The sequence below is a fragment of the Anabrus simplex genome, chromosome 3 (assembly GCF_040414725.1).
Source record: "Anabrus simplex isolate iqAnaSimp1 chromosome 3, ASM4041472v1, whole genome shotgun sequence".
Classification (NCBI taxonomy): domain Eukaryota; kingdom Metazoa; phylum Arthropoda; class Insecta; order Orthoptera; family Tettigoniidae; genus Anabrus; species Anabrus simplex.
The window spans coordinates 193,723,478-193,744,088 of NC_090267.1; the positions used below are offsets into that span (position 1 = coordinate 193,723,478).

Consider the following 20,611-nt stretch of genomic DNA (forward strand, 5'->3'; position numbering starts at 1 on the left):
TCGGCGCCGTGGCGGTCATCGACGCGTGAAGTCCATGTCTGATAGGTAGGACATAACAGGGAACACAAGGGTGTTGACAAGATTGAATTTTGTCGCATTGGTTATTGAAGTATAGCGGTGATAATGATGGTGTTGGTCATTGTTTTGAGAGGAAGTACAACCGGGCAACCATCCTCTATTAACACTAATCAGAGGGAAAAAGGTTGAGGGGATCCGACACTTCGAAAAATGAAGGTATTCGGCCAAAGAAAGAAAAGTGCCATGAAGGGCGTGAAAATGAAAGACTCCCTAGGCCTCCATACTTAATACCATCGGGGTCGGAAAAAAACAAGAGTTGACCAATGGAGGTCGGATAGGATAGGTGAAATTGAGAAGCCTGACGCAAGTAAGTGGAAGCAATGCTATGCCAAGTTGGGGTCAGAAGGCCAGCGTCTCAACCGTCTTGGCCATTTAACGCGGTAAATAACATTAATAGTCGTTGCAAATATCTCTTAAAGATTCGTGACGAAGTGCACAAGTCATAGCATAATATCATTCACAAGTCTTGCCCTAACGTTCACAAACACAATCCGAGTCTGGTTGATCCTACATCTTAGTTTTACAGATGGTCAGTGCGACGAATCTTCTCGATCGATATTCTTCGTTTTCTAGACCGGGATCGCCAACTCACCGTCAGCTAGTTCCTCAATTGTAATCACATAGGCTGAGTGGACCTCGAACCAACCCTCAGATCCAGGTAAAAATCCCTGACCTGGCCGGGAATCGAACCCGAGGCCTGCGGTTATGAGACAGACACGCTATCCCTAGATCGCAGGACCGGCATTCTTTAAATAGTCAAAAGAAATACAACTCGGGCTCTAGATTATCTCCAAATAAATTCTGGAGCTCTTATTATATTACTAGAGATAATGTGCTCCTTCCTTTCGGTCATCCGCTCAATGGATGGAGGCATATACCACATTACAGTATCTCCTGCCTGTCGTAAGAGGCGATTAAAAGAGAGACTCTCATGCACAAGGGAGGGTGGGTTGGTTGGCAACCACAGGTCCCCCAAATGCTTCTACTTACCTATAACAGTCTCCTCGGTTTCAACGAAGTGCGACTCTCTTGATCAACTACTCTTGCGACCTCGACATTGTTTGGTTTACGAGGCCATGGAGTCTCATTTTCATGCCGTTCCTCTTCCTTTTTTCGATACTTTCGTCCTTCGAAGAGTCGAATCTCTTCCTTTATCATTCTTGATTGATGTTGAGAGGGAATATTTGCCTAGTTGTACTTTTCCTGTAAGCAATCATCATAACCACCACCACCAACACCACTAGACGTAACCAAATAGCAATTCCGCTACATACAAATTGTAAAAACACACTATTTTGTCAATAACGGATCAGTAGATAGTTGGCGAAACAAAGTGCAAACATAGGGTCAGTTTCAAGCACTCCAACATCCGTGCACAGACGTCATCCGTACTATCAAAAAGCACTACCACTAAGAATAATTAGACAAATGGAAAACGTCACAACGTATGAGAGGCAAACATTATGTCACCACTCACCTTACCATCTTCCAGAAACCATGGTATAATAAGACGACCGAGCGAGATGGCAGTGTGATTAGGGTCGCGTACCTGTGAGCTTGTATTCGGGAGATGGCGGGTTCGAATCCCACCGTCAGCAGCCCTGAATATGGTTTTCCGTGGTTTCCCATTTTCACACCAGGCAAATGCTGTGGCTGTAGCTTACTTAAATTAAAGTCACGGACTTTAACTTCTCTATCCTAGCCCTTTCCCATCCTTGCGTCACCGAAAGCCGTCGATGTATTAGAGTGACGTTAAACCACTAGTAATAATAATAATAATAATAATAATAATAATAATAATAATAATAATACCTAATATATTTCTCGCCAGACGATATGTAACATCAATAATCAGAGTGACAGGCATTGTTGTTACCCAAGTCACTTGCACAAGACGGAAGTTTAAGAATCACCAAAGTACACAGCTGACCGTAATGATGTGGCAGACTTGAATCACCTGTTATTTAATTACAGTACATTCAGCATCAGTCAAAATTTCATGAAACACTTCTCAAGCTAAGCACCGGTCTGTCAACCAATACAATAATTTAATTAGCGTACAAATAGATCTAGCCATAATTCATCTTCTACCTGTAGCCAATATAACTAAATCCACTCTGCTCGTCATTTTGAAGATTCCTCATATCATCTTGTTTTTCCCTGCTGAGGCCTACCGACCAGTAGAAAACATGCATGACAAGCTCCAGGTGAGAAGATACTCCCCACAAAAAATATACTCTGGCAATTAATTCCTTTTGTAAACATATTACTACTATTTCTTCTGTCCAAAATAAAAGTTCTCCAGACATTTATAGTTATTCAGTGTTGACGTCCATCATAACAAGTTTACTTATAAAATTGTAAAAGTAATCCATCGAATCACACACACATTATTTTACGCTCTTTTGAAAAATCAAATCCCATAACCATTAATGTGATGATAACGATGGTTCTCTAACTAGATACAGTATTTTACGGTGAAAGTGTTCCAGATTATCGTGACCTCTTCATCCCATTACTGTAAACCACTGAAATGGGAACAAGGACGGAATGGTAATTAGAACTGCCTGATGGCCTCAGGACAGATATAACTTCAGTATGATCGTCCTTGGTGAGTTCCCAACTAAATATTTATTCCTTTTTTGATATATAGTAATAGTCCAGTCTAAGACAAACATTTATAATGGTATGTATGGCCGGCTGGTCAGTTGAAAATTTTAAAAATAGCATATCTGGAACGAAATATGCACTGATATAACATCCCTTCTCCATTCATTACGTCCCCTGTGGGTGGAGGCGGCAGAAAAACACCCACGATATCCACTGCCTGTCGTAAGAGGTGACTAAAGGGGGCCCCAGGAGCTCCTAACTTGGGAGCGGGGGATGACGACCACGGGCCCTAGCTGAATCCCGGCATTACTTCCACTTACTTGTGCCAGGCTCTTCACTTTCATCTATACTATCCGACCTCCCTTGGTCAACTCTTGTTCTTTTCCGACCCCGACGATATTAAGTAGCGAGGCCTAGGGAGTGCTTTATTTTCACGCCCTTCGTAGCCTTTGTCTTTCTTTGGCCGATGCCTTCATTTATCGAAGTGTCTGACCCCTTCCGCTCTCTTTTTTCCTCCGATTAGTGTTAATAGAGGATGGTTGCCTAGTTGTACTTCCTCTTACAACAACAATCACCACCACCACTATTATTCGTTATGTATATAACAAGCAAAAAATATTATTTAACCTACTGTGTTATATTCCTAGGTTATAGTCCATACCAATGAAATATTTTTCCCTATTTCAAGCACACCGAGCTCGATAGCTGCAATCGCTTAATTGCGGCCAGTGTCCAGTATTCGGGAGACAGTGGGTTCGAACCCCACTGTCGGCAGCCCTGAAAATGGTTTTCCGTGGTTTCCCATTTTCACACCAGGCAAATGCTGGGGCTGTACCTTAATTAAGGCCACGGCCGCTTCCTTCCCACTCCTAGCTCCTTCCTGTCCCATCGTCGCCATAAGACCTATCTGCGTCGGTGCGACGTAAAGCTATTAGCAAGTAGTAGTAGCAGTATTTCAAGCACTGAAGTCCATGTTCTTTCTTTGCTCGGTGAAGCAACTCTTTTCCTTCCTTAGTCTGTCTTAATTCGTTTTCAGAGCGTCGTTTTACTAAATTTCATCCTTTGTTTTAGCTCCCTTTGTAGACTAGTGGTTGAGTGTTGCCTCCAGGTCCCAATATCGCGTGTTCAAACCCGGCAGAGGCAGTCGAAATATTGAAGGGACGGAAAAATGCCCATTTGACAATCCATGTCATGTGATGTCTGACTGTAAAAGATCTCTGATGGTACATTTGGTGTTTACCATACATACATACATACATACATTATCATTATAGACTGTTATGCCTTTCAGCGTTCAGTCTGCAAGCCTCTGAGAATTTACTACACGTCGCCACAATCCTCGATTTGCAACTAGTGTTGTGGCCTCATTTAGTTCTATACCTCTTATCTTGAAATCGTTAAAAACCGAGTCTAACCATCGTCGTCTTGGCCTCCCTCTACTTCTCTTACCGTCCATAACAGAGTCCATTATTCTCCTAAGTAACCTATCCTCCTCCATTCGCCTCACATGACCCCACCACCGAAGCCGGTTTATGCGTACAGCTTCATCCATCGAGTTCATTCCTAAATTAGCCTTTATATCCTCATTCCGAGTACCCTCCTGCCATTGTTCCCACCTGTTTGTACCAGCAATCATTCTCGCTACTTTCACGTCTGTTACTTCTAACTTATGAATAAGATATCCTGAGTCCACTCAGCTTTCGCTCCCGTAAAGCAAAGTTGGTCTGAAAACAGACCGATGTAAAGATAGTTTCGTCTGGGAGCTGACTTCCTTCTTACAGAATACTACTGATCGCAACTGCGAGCTCACTGCATTAGCTTTACTACACCTTGATTCAATCTCACTTACTATATTACCATCCTGGGAGAACACACAACCTAAATACTTGGAATTATCGACCTGTTCTAGCTTTGTATTACCAATCTGACATTCAATAATGTTGAATTTCTTACCTACTGACATCAATTTAGTCTTCGAGAGGCTAATTTTCATACCATACTCATTGCACCTATTTTCAAGTTCCAAGATGTTAGACTGCAGACTTTCGGCACAGTCTGCCATTAGGACCAAGTCGTCAGCATAAGCCAAACTGCTTACTACATTTCCACCTAACTGAATCCCTCCCTGCCATTTTATACCTTTCAGCAGATGATCCATGTAAACTACGAACAGCAAAGGTGAAAGATTACAGCCTTGTCTAACTCCTGTAAGTACCCTGAACCAAGAACTCATTCTACCATCAATTCTCACTCAAGCCCAATTGTGAACATAAATGCCTTTGATTGATTGTAATAATCTACCTTTAATTCCATAGTCCCCCAGTATGGCGAACATCTTTTCCCTCGGTACCCTGTAATATGCTTTCTCTAGATCTACGAAACATAAACACAACTGCCTATTCTTCTCGTAGCATTTTTCAATTACCTGGCGCATACTGAAAATCTGATCCTGACAGCCTCTCTGTGGTCTGAAACCACACTGGTTTTCATCCAACTTTCCCTCAACGACTGATCGCACCCTCCCTTCCAGGATGCCAGTGAATACTTTGCCTGGTATACTAATCAATGAGATACCTCGATAGTTGTTGCAATCCTTCCTGTTCCCTTGCTTATAGATAGGTGCAATTACTGCTTTTGTCCAATCTGAAGGTACCTTACCAACACTCCACGCTAATTTTACTACTCTATGAAGCCATTTCATCCCTGCCTTCCCACTGTACTTCACCATTTCAGGTCTAATTTCATCTATTCCTGCTGCCTTATGACAATGGAGTTTATTTACTATCCTGTCCACTTTCTCAAGCATAATTTCACCAACATCCTTTTCCTCCTCCCCATGAGCTTGGCTGTTCGCCACACCACCATGATGATTTCCTTTTACATTGAGAAGATGTTCAAAATATTCCCTCCACCTCTCCAGTGATTCCCTGTGATCTATTATGAGTTCACCTGAATTACTCAAAACACTGTTCATTTCCTTTTTCCCTCCCTTCCTAAGATTATTTATTACTGTCCAGAAAGGTTTCCCTGCTGCTTGACCTAGCCTTTCCAGGTTATTACCAAAATCTTCCCATGACTTCTTTTTGGATTCAACAACTATTTGTTTCGCTCTGTTTCTTTCATCTACGTACCAATCCCTGTCTGCCTTGGCCCTTGTTTGGAGCCATTTCTGATAAGCCTTCTTTTTACGTTTACAGGCTGCTCTCACTTCATCATTCCACCAAGATGTTCTCCTTTTCCCATCTTTACACACAGTTGTTCCTAGGCATTCCCTTGCTGTTTCTACTACAGCATCCCTGTATGCCACCCATTCACTTTCTATATCCTGAACCTGCTTACTGTCTACTGTTCGAAACTTCTTCCTAATCATATCCATATACTTCTGTCTAATATCCTCGTCCTGGAGACTTTCTACCCTTATTCGTTTGCAGACTGATTTCACTTTCTCTACCCTAGGCCTAGAGATACTTAGTTCACTACAGATCAGATATCATCGAAAAATCCCCGAAAAACTCTTACATTCCTAACAGATTTCCTGAATTCGAAGTCTGTTAAGATATAGTCTATTATGGATCTGGTACCCCTAGCCTCCCATGTGTAGCGGTGAATAGCCTTATGTTTGAAGAATGTATTCGTAACAGCTAAACCCATACTAGCACAGAAGTACAGCAAACGCTTCCCATTCCCATTAGCTTCCATATCTTCCCCACATTTACCAATCACCCTTTCGTATCCTTCAGTTCTATTCCCAACTCTCGCATTGAAATCGCCCATTAGCACTATTCTATCCTTGCTGTTGACCCTGACCACGATGTCACTCAATGCTTCGTAAAACTTGTCAACTTCATCTTCATCTGCACCCTCACATGGTGAATACACGGACACAATTCTTGTCCTAATTCCTCCCACTGACAAATCTACCCACATCATTCGCTCATTTACGTGCCTAACAGAAACTATATTGCGTGCAATGGTATTCCTGATAAAGAGCCCTACCCCAGACTCTGCCCTTCCCTTTCTAACACCCGTCAAGTACACTTTATAATCCCCTATCTCTTCCTCATTATCTCCCCTTACCCGAATATCATTTACTCCTAGCACCTCCAGATGCTTCCTCTTTGCTGACTCAGCCAGTTCTACCTTCTTTCTTCCATAAGCCCCATTAATATCGATAGCTCCCCATCATATTCCATTTCGTTCGCCAAGTTGTTTCCAAGGAGTCCCTCGCCTGTCAAATGGGAGTGGGACTCCGTTACTCCCATAGGTCCGAGGCTTGCTTAAAGTGTTCTGAGCTCGGTAAATTCATGAAGCAGGATGCTGCCCTACTTGCACATAGTCCAAGTGAGGATCTCTCCTCTAACGGGTTATGGACCACCGGTGAATTGTATAGTCCTAGCCGCCTGAGCACAAGGAGGGCCACGACTCAGAATATGTCCGAGATGCCCACTCCCATTCCATAACAACTGGTATCCCGACTCTCAGGACCACTTACTAGGCCACTCAGCCGTTGCCCATGGTTCACGAACTAGGACATGACTACAGTAACCCACTACCAAACAAAATAAATCTACTGAAACTTCTACAGTCAGACTTCAGACCATACGTATGGCAATGGACAAAAGACAGACAACCATTCTTATACTGCTGGAGTTAAGTAAAGCATTCGATACTGTAAGATTTCGACATTTTACTGTCTAAATATTATATTCTCTTCACTTTTCAGACAGTGCCTTTACGTGGATATATTTACCTACGAAAGACGACGATGCATTTCAGATGGTCAGAATACATCGTTATTCACTGTATCAGAGCGCTCTGTGCTGGATTCCCTTCTATTTTCCTTATATGTCAACGATACCTCTCATATTTGGAAGTACTACAAAGATCATCTCTACGCTGATGACGTACAGATTTATATAGGTACATGTATCTCCGGATAACCTTCACCTAGCTGTAGATCATCTAAACCACTCATAGTTGGAAGTACTGCAAAGATCATCTCTCTACGCTGATGACGTACAGATTTATATAGGTACATGCATCTCCGGATAACCTTCACCTAGCTGTAGATCATCTAAACGAAGTCCGACTCGTTGGCTGAACGGTCAGCGTACTGGCCTTCGGTTCAGAGGGCCCCGGGTTCGATTCCCGGCCGGGTCGGGGATTTTAACCTTAATTGGTTAATTCCAACGGCACGGGGGCTGGGTGTATGTGTTGTCTTCATCATCATTTCATCCTCATCACGACGCGTAGGTCGCCTACGGGAGTCAAATAGAAAGACCTGCACCTGGCGAGCCGAACCCGTCCTGGGATATCCCGGCACTAAAAGCCATACGACATTTCATTTTCATCTAAACGAAGATCACTTTCTATAGCATCATGTGCAGTCTAAAAATTAACCCTTCTAAATCTCAAGCAATACTTTTAGGCTTTCCGAAGCTCCTATCCAAAATTAACCAAGTGGATCTTTCCCCATTATTATTTGTGGCAGTAGAAGACCACTTACATCCCTGGGTGGAAACTTGTCCTGGACTGCTCATATTTCTAATATAATGAAACGAGTATTTTCTCTTTTCACTCTCTAAATAGGTTAAAATTCATTTCTCCAGAGAATCTATAACGAACAATGGTCGAAGCACTAACTTTGGTTTGCCTCATTTCAATTACTACGATGTTGTATACACGCTTATCTTGGCCACGTCTACGCGTGCGATTCACTTACCTTTCCCTAAGCGTCTTTCATAAAGTACTAAATACCTCACAACTCACCTATCTGAGAAATTCCTTCAATTACCTCTCCTCATACCATGACAGAAATACCCGAGCACGTATAACCACCCTCCTTGCACTTCCGACCCACAGAACTATCACGTTCATCAATTCCTTCACAGTTTTCGCATCTCTGTATGGAACAACATTCCTGACAGTGTGAAAATATCAGATCTATAAAAAGTGGAAATGCATTCGAAGCAGCTGTTTGGGGGTTCTTGTGTAACTAAATGCCTAATTAAACCGTACTAATCTAAGTATTTATCTTTTATATCCTTCTAATGTAACTCGCTGACGTTTGTTAAATTAAATTAAATGATTCAAATAGGCGTGTGTTAATTTTTGTTATACTTTTCGTTTCTTTAGTTATAAACAATTGTTATTAATTACTTCATTGTTCATTTTTATTGCTTATTAATTATTATTATTTCTATTTTACACTTATATAGGCCTATTTGTATAACTGTTAAATTCATACTCAAATAGCTTTATTTATTTTTGTAACCTTTTTAGTTAGGTATAAATCATCTAGTTATTAATTACTCAAAAATTACTTACTTTATATTATTAATAATAATAGTTATTGCTTTTACGTCCCACTAACTATTTTTGACGGTTTTCGGAGTCACCGAGGTACCGGAATGAAGTCCGGCAGGAGTTCTTTAACGTGCCATTAAATCTACCGACACGAGGCTGACGTATTTGAGCACCTTCAAATAACCTACCACCGGACTGAGCCAGAATCGAATCTACCAAGTTGGGGCCAGAAGCCACTCAGCCCGGCATATTATTAATTACTATTTTGTTACTCATAATCATTTTAAATTGTTTAGTAGGTAATACACAATATTCATGTCTATATATAGTCTAAATGTCATTTTAATATTTTCAGTTAACATGTAATTTTAACACTTATTTTATTATATATACTAGTCGTGAACAACTTGATCTAAATATGCATTAATCTGGTTAGATGTAAGAGAAGGCCACCTGGCCTTAATCTTACCAGGATAAATAAATCATTAATCAATCAATCAACAATATATGTTATCAAAGCCATTCCCTAATAACTTGCGGTGGCGGCGAGGTGGGTAAGTGGCGAGGGGGCTAACGGCTAAAATCGTCTTCCGTAGTCTCCCACGATAAAACATCAACATTAACGTGAACTATATAAGTGCTGAAGTAAGACTGTTGTATTGTCAACTCTTCTTCTCTTGTCGGGTTAGGTGGCTCACGTGGTAAAGCGCTAACGTTTTGAACCCGAAATAGTGGGTTCGATTACAACACAGGACAGTGGTATTTGAAATTGTTAAAATACTCGAACTCCGTGTCGGCAGATTTACCAGCATTTCCATTTCCAGGACAAAATTCCGACTCTTCGACGTCTTCAAAAATCGTTAATGTAGTTAGTGCGACGTAAAACAAATAACTTTTATTATTATTATTATTATTATTATTATTATTATTATTATTATTATTATTATTATTATTATTATTGTGTTTCTTTGTCTTCGTGGCCTTTCAAGAATCGAGTCCTTTGAGTAACGTCCTTTGAGTAACGTCTAGTCAGTACTTATCTCTTCATATCATCCGGTATTCTCTCTCTTTACTAGGCAATCCAAAAACGTCGTCGATCCAGTTTAACCTGGCTGTCCCCTTCCTGACGTCTCTCTGGCCGAGCTTCAAACTTCTGGTCTAGCTTTCTATATTGGTCCTTGTTTATGTGAGGGTTCAACTATCCTAAATCCTTTCTCTCGATGATGTTTGTCATTGCTTTTTGGTTCAGCCATTCCGCTCATATCCTGCATTATCTTGTTTTTCTCATCATTTGTCTAAAAGACTATATTTCTGCAGCCTCATGTCTGCACTTTAGTCTCCTCATTGCCCACTCTATAAATCTCACTGTCCACTCAACTGTACTTCTGACTGGGGACCTCTTAGTAGCCTTGAATGAAAGTGGAAAGCATTAAATTAAGGAGGACGTTATTCAGGTAGAACCAGAGGTCACGTTGTTTGTTTTATTTATTTACTTCAACATCTGTACTTAGTTGCTCTGTTTATAACGTTCTGCAGCTCGCGTGCCGTAGCGTGTCTCATCGTGCTCACCCACTTTATCGAGAGGAAGCAAAGCGAACAGCAAAAACAGTTCCAGCATCCGTAGTGTCATTGTCATTCAGAGGTCTAGTACGAGTTTGTCTGGTCAATGGCATTTGCAAGGACCGGAAGAATTCGGAGCGATCGAGGCTTTTAGTTCAGTCAGCTTGTAGGCCGGCACCCGATAACAGTGCATGTTCTCCTAGGATTTTTCTCTCCTTGTTATTATTGTCACTAGGAAATTTAAAGTGTTTTATGCACGCTCGCCCACATCCTGCGAAGGTTTAAGTGCAACACCAACACAACAGCAACAGTCATTAGAAACATATTTCAACTTTTTCAGTGATCGAATTAGCCTACTAGGAAATCTGGTAACTTTATTCTTTAATTATTAAAAATGAAAAGTTAGACTCAACCAGCAATTTCATTGAAGCAAATATCTTACACAGAAGAAATGGCACCAGAGAAAGGACGTCAGGATTCCAATTCCACAGATTCCTCCAAGTCTGGGGCCCTAGAACGTGAAGATGTTTCATACAACTTTACTGAGAGAACATTAGAGGCTCGAGCCCTAGCTCTCACATGTGATCTCTGTCAGCATCGTATGCAGACGGTCGCTGATCTTCTGCTTCTCACCAGGTCAGTTCTTTTCTTCTCAGGACTCTTGAGAAGGTGATTTCGCAAAAAGAGCTTAATATTAGATTTAGTTACATGAACTGAGGAGCTTTGTTGTAAACACCACTTGTCATTTTTAAAACTTTCTTGCTTGTGTGCTAAAAATTATTGTTAGAATGACGTGCTAACGTGTTTTCAAATGTAAATTGGGCGTGACTAAAATATTTTTTGCACGGTTTTATACTGGAACACAAACACGTCATTCCAACAAGAATTTTTAACATAAAAACAAAAGTGGTATTTGAAAGAAAGCTCCTCAACTGTAAATATTTCACCTGAATCATATTCAGTTTTTGCAGCTGCAGCTTTTGTGGACCATAATATATCTGTGAAGTTACCTTCTTTTAAAGAAGTAGTTAAAGTATAGTGTATTTAAAAAGTTGAGGATATTTATTTATTTATTTATTTATTTATTTATTTATTTATTTATTTATTTATTTATTTAATGTATTTATTTAGCACCACTTCATCCATGTTGCGGGGCGAGGCCAACACCACAATCAGCAGATTGTACTATAGTTCGAAAAGGGTATAAGGAGAATCGTCATACAGTGACGTTCGAACAGGCCACGAAATTGGAACACGAGCGTTACCCTGCTTGGCTGCTGTGGTTAAGCATAAATTAAATAAAAACCGTGGACATAAATGAGTATGGAGGAAGTCCTTAAAAAGAAAGGGGTCTACGATAGATAACAACCTCATTCTGATCATATTTTTAAACATATAGCATCCGCATGAGTACCACTATAATTGTTTAATGTGATTATTTATTTTTTCTACTTGTTAAAAGTCGCACGAACACACGGAAAGTTTTCGGCGACGGAAGGATGCGAAGGTAACGGCCGTGGCCGTACTTAAGGTACAGCCCCAGCATTTGCCTGGTGTGAAAATGGGGAAACCACGGAAAACCATCTTCAAGGCTGCCAACAGTGGGATACAAACTCACTATCTCCAGAATGCAAGGCCACAGCTACGCGACCATAATCGTACGGCCAACTCGTCCGGTAAAAATATTTATTATACTGTAGAGGAGATATATATATTGCCGGGCTGAGTGGCTCAGACGGTTAGGGCGCTGGCCTTCTAACCCCAACTTGGCAGGTTCGATCCTGGCTCAGTCCGGTAGTATTTGAAGGTGCCCAAATACGACAGCCCCGTGTCGGTAGATTTACTGGCACGTAAAAGAACTCCTGCGGGACTAAATTCCGGCACCTCAGCGTCTCCGAAGACCTTAAAAAGTAGTTAGTGGGACGTAAAGCAAATAGCATTATTATTTTTTTTTTTTTTTTTTTTTTTTGCTAGTTGCTTTACGTCGCACCGATAGATCTTATGGCGACGATGGGACAGGAAAGGGCTAGGAGTGGGAAGGAAGCGTCCGTGGCCTTAATTAAGGTACAGCCCCAGCATTTGCCTGGTGTGAAAATGGGGAACCACGGAAAACCATCTTCAGGGTTGACGATAGTGGGGTTCGAACCTACTATCTCCCGAATACTGGATACTGGCCGCACTTAAGCGACTGCAGCTATCGAGCTCGGTTATATATTCTACCGTATTATACTGGGACCAGCAAATGTACCCGTACTTCGCTACGGTATTCTACATTGTATACGGAAATCGAAGGAAATTACTGTACATGCAGTGAATTTTTTTTTATTTTATTGCATGTCTCTTAGCGATAACCAGAAACAGCAGGGGGAGGTCCTCATTCGTTGCTTCCAATGTACAGCGCGAGTTGCGGAGTTGTGAAGATAACCGCAGACTCACTTGCCTTCTGCAATTCACAATCGAGTAGGAAGGTTTTCATTATAACGGCAGGCCCCTACTGCGCGGTCACAATCGACTTGGAGAGTTTCCATTACAATGGCAGGCCCCAATTCCTACTTCCATACAGATTACAGTTGAGGAGTTTTTAATAAAATGGCAGGCACCTTTCCTACTGCCAGTCAAAACTGAGTTGTGCTCTTATCACTATAATCACAGGTTCCCTTTCTTAATGTCAATCACACCGAGTTAGCGAGTTTCCATTATAATAGCAGGCCACTATGCCTAATCCCAGTCATATTTCAGATAGGAAAATTTGTTTATAATGGCGGGCACACCTGCCCACTCCCAAACACAATCGTTAGGGGAGTTTGAAAAAAAATTGCATGCCAGTTACACAGGAGTTGGAGAAGGAGCCCATTCCTGCTGCCAGTCAAAGTCGATGTGCAGAGTAATGTTTACAATAGCAGACGCCCTCCTGCTGAGAGTCACTATCGATTTGTAAAATATTAATTATAATAGCAGACACACCCTTTCTACGTCGCTACAAATCTACTTCAATGAATATATATAGATCGACGTACGAAGTATATGCATCTTTACAATATTGCAAACCTTCATTTACAGATTAACTGCTGCTAAACGATACGTCATATCGACAAACGGATTGTACCATAAGACGCCTCATTTAGCGGTCTAAATGGCTGATCTTATGATATTTTCTCCTATCTCATCTATTTATGGGTAAGATTGAGTTTTGGGTACTTACGTGACAGCTACAAACATAGAATTGGCTCATATATGGATACTGGGTGGGCCAATGCTCGTGTAGAATTAGATGATTCTATATTTCGTATAAGTGATTCAATGAATTATACGTGTACAAAGTTAAAAATGTACGTACAATCGAGAAATAGAGACAAATCTAACTAATAAGGATGAGAGATGCGACAAAACGTCACAGGACCAATGTTGCAGATCACGTATGATATTGGGTGGGCGAATATCTGTGCAAAATTGAACGGAGATTGGGCCATCCGTTTTGTGATACGACTTGCCGTTCAGCCACGAAATATGTCGAAACGAAGGTGTGCACCGACATTAAAACTGCCTCAATATTTCGATATTTTCCGGGGTAAAAATTGGAATATTTAAAGATCTTGGAATCTTCCCGTCGGTTACAGGCTAAGACATAGAATTTTGCCAAATTTAAATATTCTAGCTCGTCTGGAAAATTGTGCCACAATCTTGCTTTGGGGGGGGGCTAAAATGAGGACTTTCAGGAAACTAAAGCTAACAAATGCCTGGCTGAGTGGCTCAGACGGTTGAGGCGAACTTGGCAGGTTCGATCCTGGCTCAGTCCGGTGGTATTTGAAGGTGCTCAAATACGTCAGCCCCGTGTCGGTAGATTTACTGACATGTAAAAGAACTCCTGCGGGACTAAGTTCCGGCACCTCGGCGTCTCCGAAAACCGTAAAAGTAGTTAGTGGGACGTAAAGCAAATAACATTATTATTATTATTATTATTATTATTATTATTATTATTATTATTATTATTATTATTAAAGCTAACAAATATGCATATGGTCATTATTACACCTGAAACGGATAACTGTACGAAAATTTCGCCAAAATAGTCCATGTACAGACACACGGTCGTTACTGTTTTATTTATTTATTTAGATAAGGAATCTGCTCCACGTACACCTTTTAGGCTTTGTCCGCTGGACTTAGCCTGCAAAACCGACCGTTCATGATATCTCCCTTATTAATCCTCCTATCGAAAAATGCACACGAGAAAAATGTTTTAGAAATGGATTTCCATCAACGTTGGTCGATTTCCAATCAAGTTGATCTTGTACATATTGTGGGAGAGTAAAATCACGGTTTCGGTTCCCTATGAACACCCAGTCCATTCCGGTACCGTAATTTAACATGATATAGACCAAAAACCTACTTTTGGACAGGTGGATGCTAAATATGAAGTTTGGTTGAAATATCTCCAATAGTTTTCAAGTTTCGACACACCCGCTCTTAAGTTAAGTCCGGTGGGACTTGTACCGAATAAACTGTCATTAAGTTTGGTTGTGTATATTTTGTGGGAGTGCGAAATTACTGTTTCGGTTTCGTATAAACCCCCAGTCAATTCAGGGATTTAGAAACAATATTGCCCCTAAAACCTACCCAAGGACAGGCAGATTCGAAATATGAAATTGGTAGAAATATATCCAGTAGAACTCAGGCAGACTAACAAACAAACGGGCACCAAAGCTAAAAAATATGCAGGTGTCATTATTACACCTGAAACGGTTAACTGAATAAAAATTTCGCCAAAATAGTCAATGTTCTGGCACACGGTCGTTGCGATTTTATTTATATAGATAAGCATCATAACAAAAATACTTCAATCACTATTTTACTTCTTTTCAAGCCCCTAGTGTGCTTTTTTCCGGAAACAAAAAAGTATTTTTATTTATTTTAAAAAGAGATTACTAATACCAATTTTCACGTCAGTAACACGTTAAGTTTTTGAGATACACTGTAGATATGCTCATTTTAAAAATTCATCCACTTTTTCACTTTCCCTTAGATGGATTTACCGAAAACAAATTATATTATGTGTTTCTTTACTTTTATAGGAGATTCCAAATACCAATTATCACGTCTGTAGAATGTTACATTTTTTAGATATACTCTTTATATACTCGTTATAAAAAATCCTCCCATTTCACACCTCTTCACCTCCCGTTAAGTGGATTTTCCGATAACAAACAAATAGTCTACGTGTTTCTTTTTAAAGGAGATTCCAAATACCAATTTTCATGTCTGTAATATCTTCAGTTTTTGAGATATAAGTATCCTCATAAAAAGTATTCAACACCTTTTACACCATTTTTCAGCTCCCCCTCCCCTCAAGGGAATTCTCCGAAAACAAAAAAAATAGGTTTTTCTTTATTTTTAAAGTAGATTCCAAATACCAATTTTTACGTCTGTAAACTGTTAAGTTTTCAGATATAGATGTATTCATTTAAACAGTTCACCCCCTTTTTCACCCACTTAGCGAAGGAAAGTCCAAAAATTCTCCCTTAGTGAACACCTACACTGTAATATAAATGTATTCCCAAAATTGCATTTCTTTATGTCGGGTAGTTTTGGCTGGGCGATGATTACTGTCAGTCGGAGTTAACCTTTTATAGAGAGAGATTACTAAGCTGAAAGGTAACCTTAAAAATTAATAATAATAATAATAATAATAATAATAATAATAATAATAATAATAATAATAATAATAATAATAATAATAATAATAATGTTATTTGTTTTACGTCCCACTAACTACTCTTTTACGGTTTTGGAGACGTCGATTTGCCGGAATTTAGTCCCGCAGGAGTTCTTTTACGTGCCAGTAAATCTACCGACACGAGGCTGACGTATTTGAGCACCTTCAAATACCACCGGACTGAGCCAGGATCAACCTGCCAAGTTGGGGTCAGAAGGCCAGCGCCTTAACCGTCTGAGCCACTCAGCCCGGCACCTTGAAAATTGCCCATTATGAAGTGTAACCTAATTTTAAATATTAATGCGACTGACGTCTACAATAAATATTCTTCTTTCTTTTTTGTTGCCAGTCTGAGTGGTTCAGACGACTGAGGCGCTGGCCTTCTTACCCCCAACTTGACAGGTTCGATCCTCACTCACAATCAGTCCGGTGGTATTTGAAGGTGCTCAAATACGTCAGTCTTGTGTCGGTAGATTTACTGGCACGTAAATGAACTACTGCGAGACAAAATTTCGGCACCTTGGCTTCTCCGAAAACCATAAAAGTAGTCAGTGGAACGTAAAGCAAATGGCATTTATATATATATATATGTATATACAATAACTTGTCCTGACTGACTGATTCATCATCACTGAACCAAAACTACTGGACATAAAAAATAAAATTTTGGAGACACATTGAAATTACAATGTAGATGCTCACTACGGGAGGATTTTCGGATATTCCATAGCTTAGGGGGTTAAAAGGGGGTAACATTTTAAAATGAGTGTATCTATACCTCGTAAACTGAACAGTTTAAAGACATGAAAATTGGCATTTAGAATCTGCTTTAAAAATGAAGAAACGCGTCTTTTTCGGAAAATCCCGTTAAGGGGCGGGGGGGGGGGGGTGAAAAAACATGAAAAGGGGTTGAATACCTTTTATATGGATGCTTATATCTCAAACAATGAAGATGTTACAGTAATGATTTTTTTTTTTTGGAATCTTCTTTAAAAATTAATAAATAAGTATTTTTTGTTTTTGGAAAATCTACTTAAGGTGTGGTGAACAGAAGTGACTAAGAGGGTGAATTCTTAAAGTGAATATATCTCAAAAAAGTACCATGTTAAAGACGTGAAAATTGGTATTTGGAATCTCCTGTAAAAGTAAAGGAACACGCATCATTTGTTTTTGAAAATCCACTTAAGGGGAAGTGTTAAAGGGGGGTAAATTTTTAAAATGAGCATATATACAGTATTTCAAAACCTTGACACGTTACAAACGTGAAAATTGGTATTTTAACCGTTTTTAAAAATAAAATTAACATGTATTTTTGTTTCGTTTTAGGGAACTCCACTTAAGGGGGTGGGGTGAGTGAAGAGAAGTGAACTAAGTTGAATTCTTTTTATGGGGATACTTATACATCAAATACTGAAGATGTTACAGATGTGAAAATTGGTATTTGGAATCTCCTTTAAAAAGAAGGAAACACGTATTTTTTTGTTTTCGTAAAAATCCTCTCAAGGGGGTGAAAAAAAGGTGAGAAGGGGGTTGAATACCTTTTTGAGGAGACTTATATCTAAAAAACTGTAGATGTTACAACCATGAAAAGGTTTATTTGGAATCTCCTTTAAAAATAAAGAAACGCTTATTTTTTGTTTTTTGAAAACCTACTTAAGAGGGGGGGGGTGAACATTACTGAAAGGGGGTGATTTTTAAAATGAGTATATCTCAATAATGCAATGTGTTACAGAGGTGAAAATTGGTATTTTTAATCTCTTTTAAATAGAAAGTAACACATGTTTTTGGTAAAATCACTTGGGGGGGGGGGAAGGGACTGAAAGAGGGGTTGAATTATTTTTATTAGGATACTGGTATCTCAAAATATGAAGATATTACAGACGTGAAAATTGGTATTTGAAATCTCCTTTAAAAATAAAGAAACGCGTATTTATTGTTTTCGTAAAAGCCACTTAAAAGGGGTGTAAAAAGGACTGAAATGGGTTAAATTATTTTTATGACGATACTTATATCTCAAAAACCATAGCGAAGCGCGGGTGTCTTGCTAGTTACTTACTAGACATAAAGAAATGAAATTTTGGGGATACATTTACAATTTACATCAGAGTTTAGGTCTTCACTAAGAGAGGATTTCTGGATATTCCGTCGCTAAGGGGGTGAAAAGGGAGATGGACTGTTTAAATCAGTATACCTATATCTCAACAACTTAAAAGTTTACAGACGTAAAATTTGGTATTCGGAATCTACTTTAAAAATAAAGAAACCTGTAATTTTGTTTGCATAAAAACCTCTAAGAGGGATGAAAAAGGTGAAAATGGGGTTATATACCTTTTATGAGGATACCTATATCTCAAAAATTGAAGATGTTACAGATATGAAAATTGGTATTTAGAATCTCCCTTAAAAATAAAGAAACACGTATGTTTTTGTTTATGGAAACTCCAATTAATGGGATATGAACAGGAGTGACAAAGGGGGTGAATTTTTAAAAATTCTTTGTCTAGAGTATATCTCAGAAACATAACATGTTACAGACATGAAAATGGGTATTTTGAATCTCCTGTAAATGTAAAGAAATAAAGATAATTTTTTTTTTGGAAAATCCACTTAAGGGGAACTGAAAAGGGGAGTGAATTTAAAATGAACATATCTCCAGTGTATCTCAAAAACTTAACCACGGAAAACCATCTTCAGGACTGCCGACAGTGGAGTACGAATAGCAAAGAACAACACATGTTAAGCGAGGATGAAAATGGCTGTAGAATTATTAGGATGATAAGTAAAGAATGGGATAACCCTAGAAATCTCAGAAGTTATTAATTGTAATTAGAAATTTATATAGAAGAAAGTTGCAAGATCCTGTAATGCAAGTAGAGCAGATTACTGATGGATGTTTGAGTTATGAACAGGTTAGTTAAGAATCTGTCAGTAGTAGTAATTAATATAGTATTAGTATCACTGTATTGTCATTGTAGTTAGTACTCCATATGTAATTAATTGTTAAATTGCATGTAATGAGTCGGGGTCCAATAGATTGAATGTTCCTTCCTCAGCAGCTGGTGTTCCGTTGCTATAGGATGAATATAAAAGGTCTTAATTAAGACTATAAATTGTGTCATATCAGCGTTTATATCATTATTGGTTATGTGTGTGCTTATGTCTTCCAATTGGAGCATGGCTGAAGGTGACCCAATATATATGGGGTCGAAACTAGTCCCAGTGTTATAAGACAATATACAAACTAATAGTATTGAATAGGTTGACCCTTCCTACCCTTTGATAGTGATTAATTGTCAATATGGACCATTATGAAATTCATAACTTATGCTATAGGATGAGAACATTCATTCACTCATTCAATCATTCATAACCCCCTCCCATTCATTAATTCATTCATTCAGACAATTATTTATTCCATCATGAGGGCTCTCTCCGCAGTTACTGGTTATTTGTTACTGGGAGCTAAGAGTTTCCTTTGCTTTTCATGCACGCGTGTGTGCCATTCATTCACTCTGAATGGGATAATCTCTCTGTAGATGATAGTGGTTCGTAGCTATAGGCCGAGTGCATTTAATTCATCCATTCATTCATAAATCCATCCATGCATTCATCCATCGACTCAGGAATCCAACCTAGGATCCATTGGACTAAAGGCCAGCATGCAATGGAGCTTGGACACAAGGCCATTAACTAACACTAATCCAAATATGGAAGAAGTACAATTCACCTTTCTGAGGGAAAGGAAGGATTGCTGAAAAAGCTTGATTGTCTGTTGTTAGCAGTTGGAGTACTGATCCAGTACAATACCACCACCACCCCCACCTGATTCCAAAAATATATTACATGTTCTACATAATTTAAAACTTCCTTTTCATGTTACAGTGATACGAGACCAGTTCGTACGGCCAGTCTGTCAGTATTTGGAGAGAGTGTAGGACGTTGCAGAGAAACTGTGGCATCGAGGACCCGTGGACTCACTGTACTTCTACGTGATCTGGCAGCTCTAGTGGGTGAAGATAATACGGGCATACGAGAGGTATACTGCACAATAATTTGAATCTCACTACTTCAAACAATGTTAGAGCTATAGCCTAATTACGTAGGTATGTCAGAAAGACAGAGATCAGAGTTAGCTTAGATTTTTACAGACAATCTAACATCAATTGATCAACAGGTAGCAACCAGTTTTTTCTGCAATAAGTAATTCTCCAATAGATGAATAAATTGTTTGGTACAATAGTTAGATATATGTAGGAATGGGAAACGAAGCACATGTCTCAAGAACTTCTTGAAGTCTCGCTGAAGATATGTCTCACAAGACTCTCAAGAAAAGTAAGCTCACTT

At 39.4% G+C, this 20,611-nt stretch overlaps 1 protein-coding gene across 1 annotated transcript in view; it reads left to right on the forward strand.

Moving 5' to 3' along the window:
- Window positions 1-20,611, forward strand: part of LOC136866729 (talin rod domain-containing protein 1-like) — a 125,367-nt gene that overhangs the window by 22,066 nt on the left and 82,690 nt on the right. Inside the window, exons 2-3 of the mRNA XM_067143839.2 lie at window positions 11,001-11,190; window positions 20,150-20,303. Of these exons, the coding sequence (XP_066999940.2) occupies window positions 11,001-11,190; window positions 20,150-20,303 (344 nt within the window). The remainder of the gene's footprint in view (window positions 1-11,000; window positions 11,191-20,149; window positions 20,304-20,611) is intronic.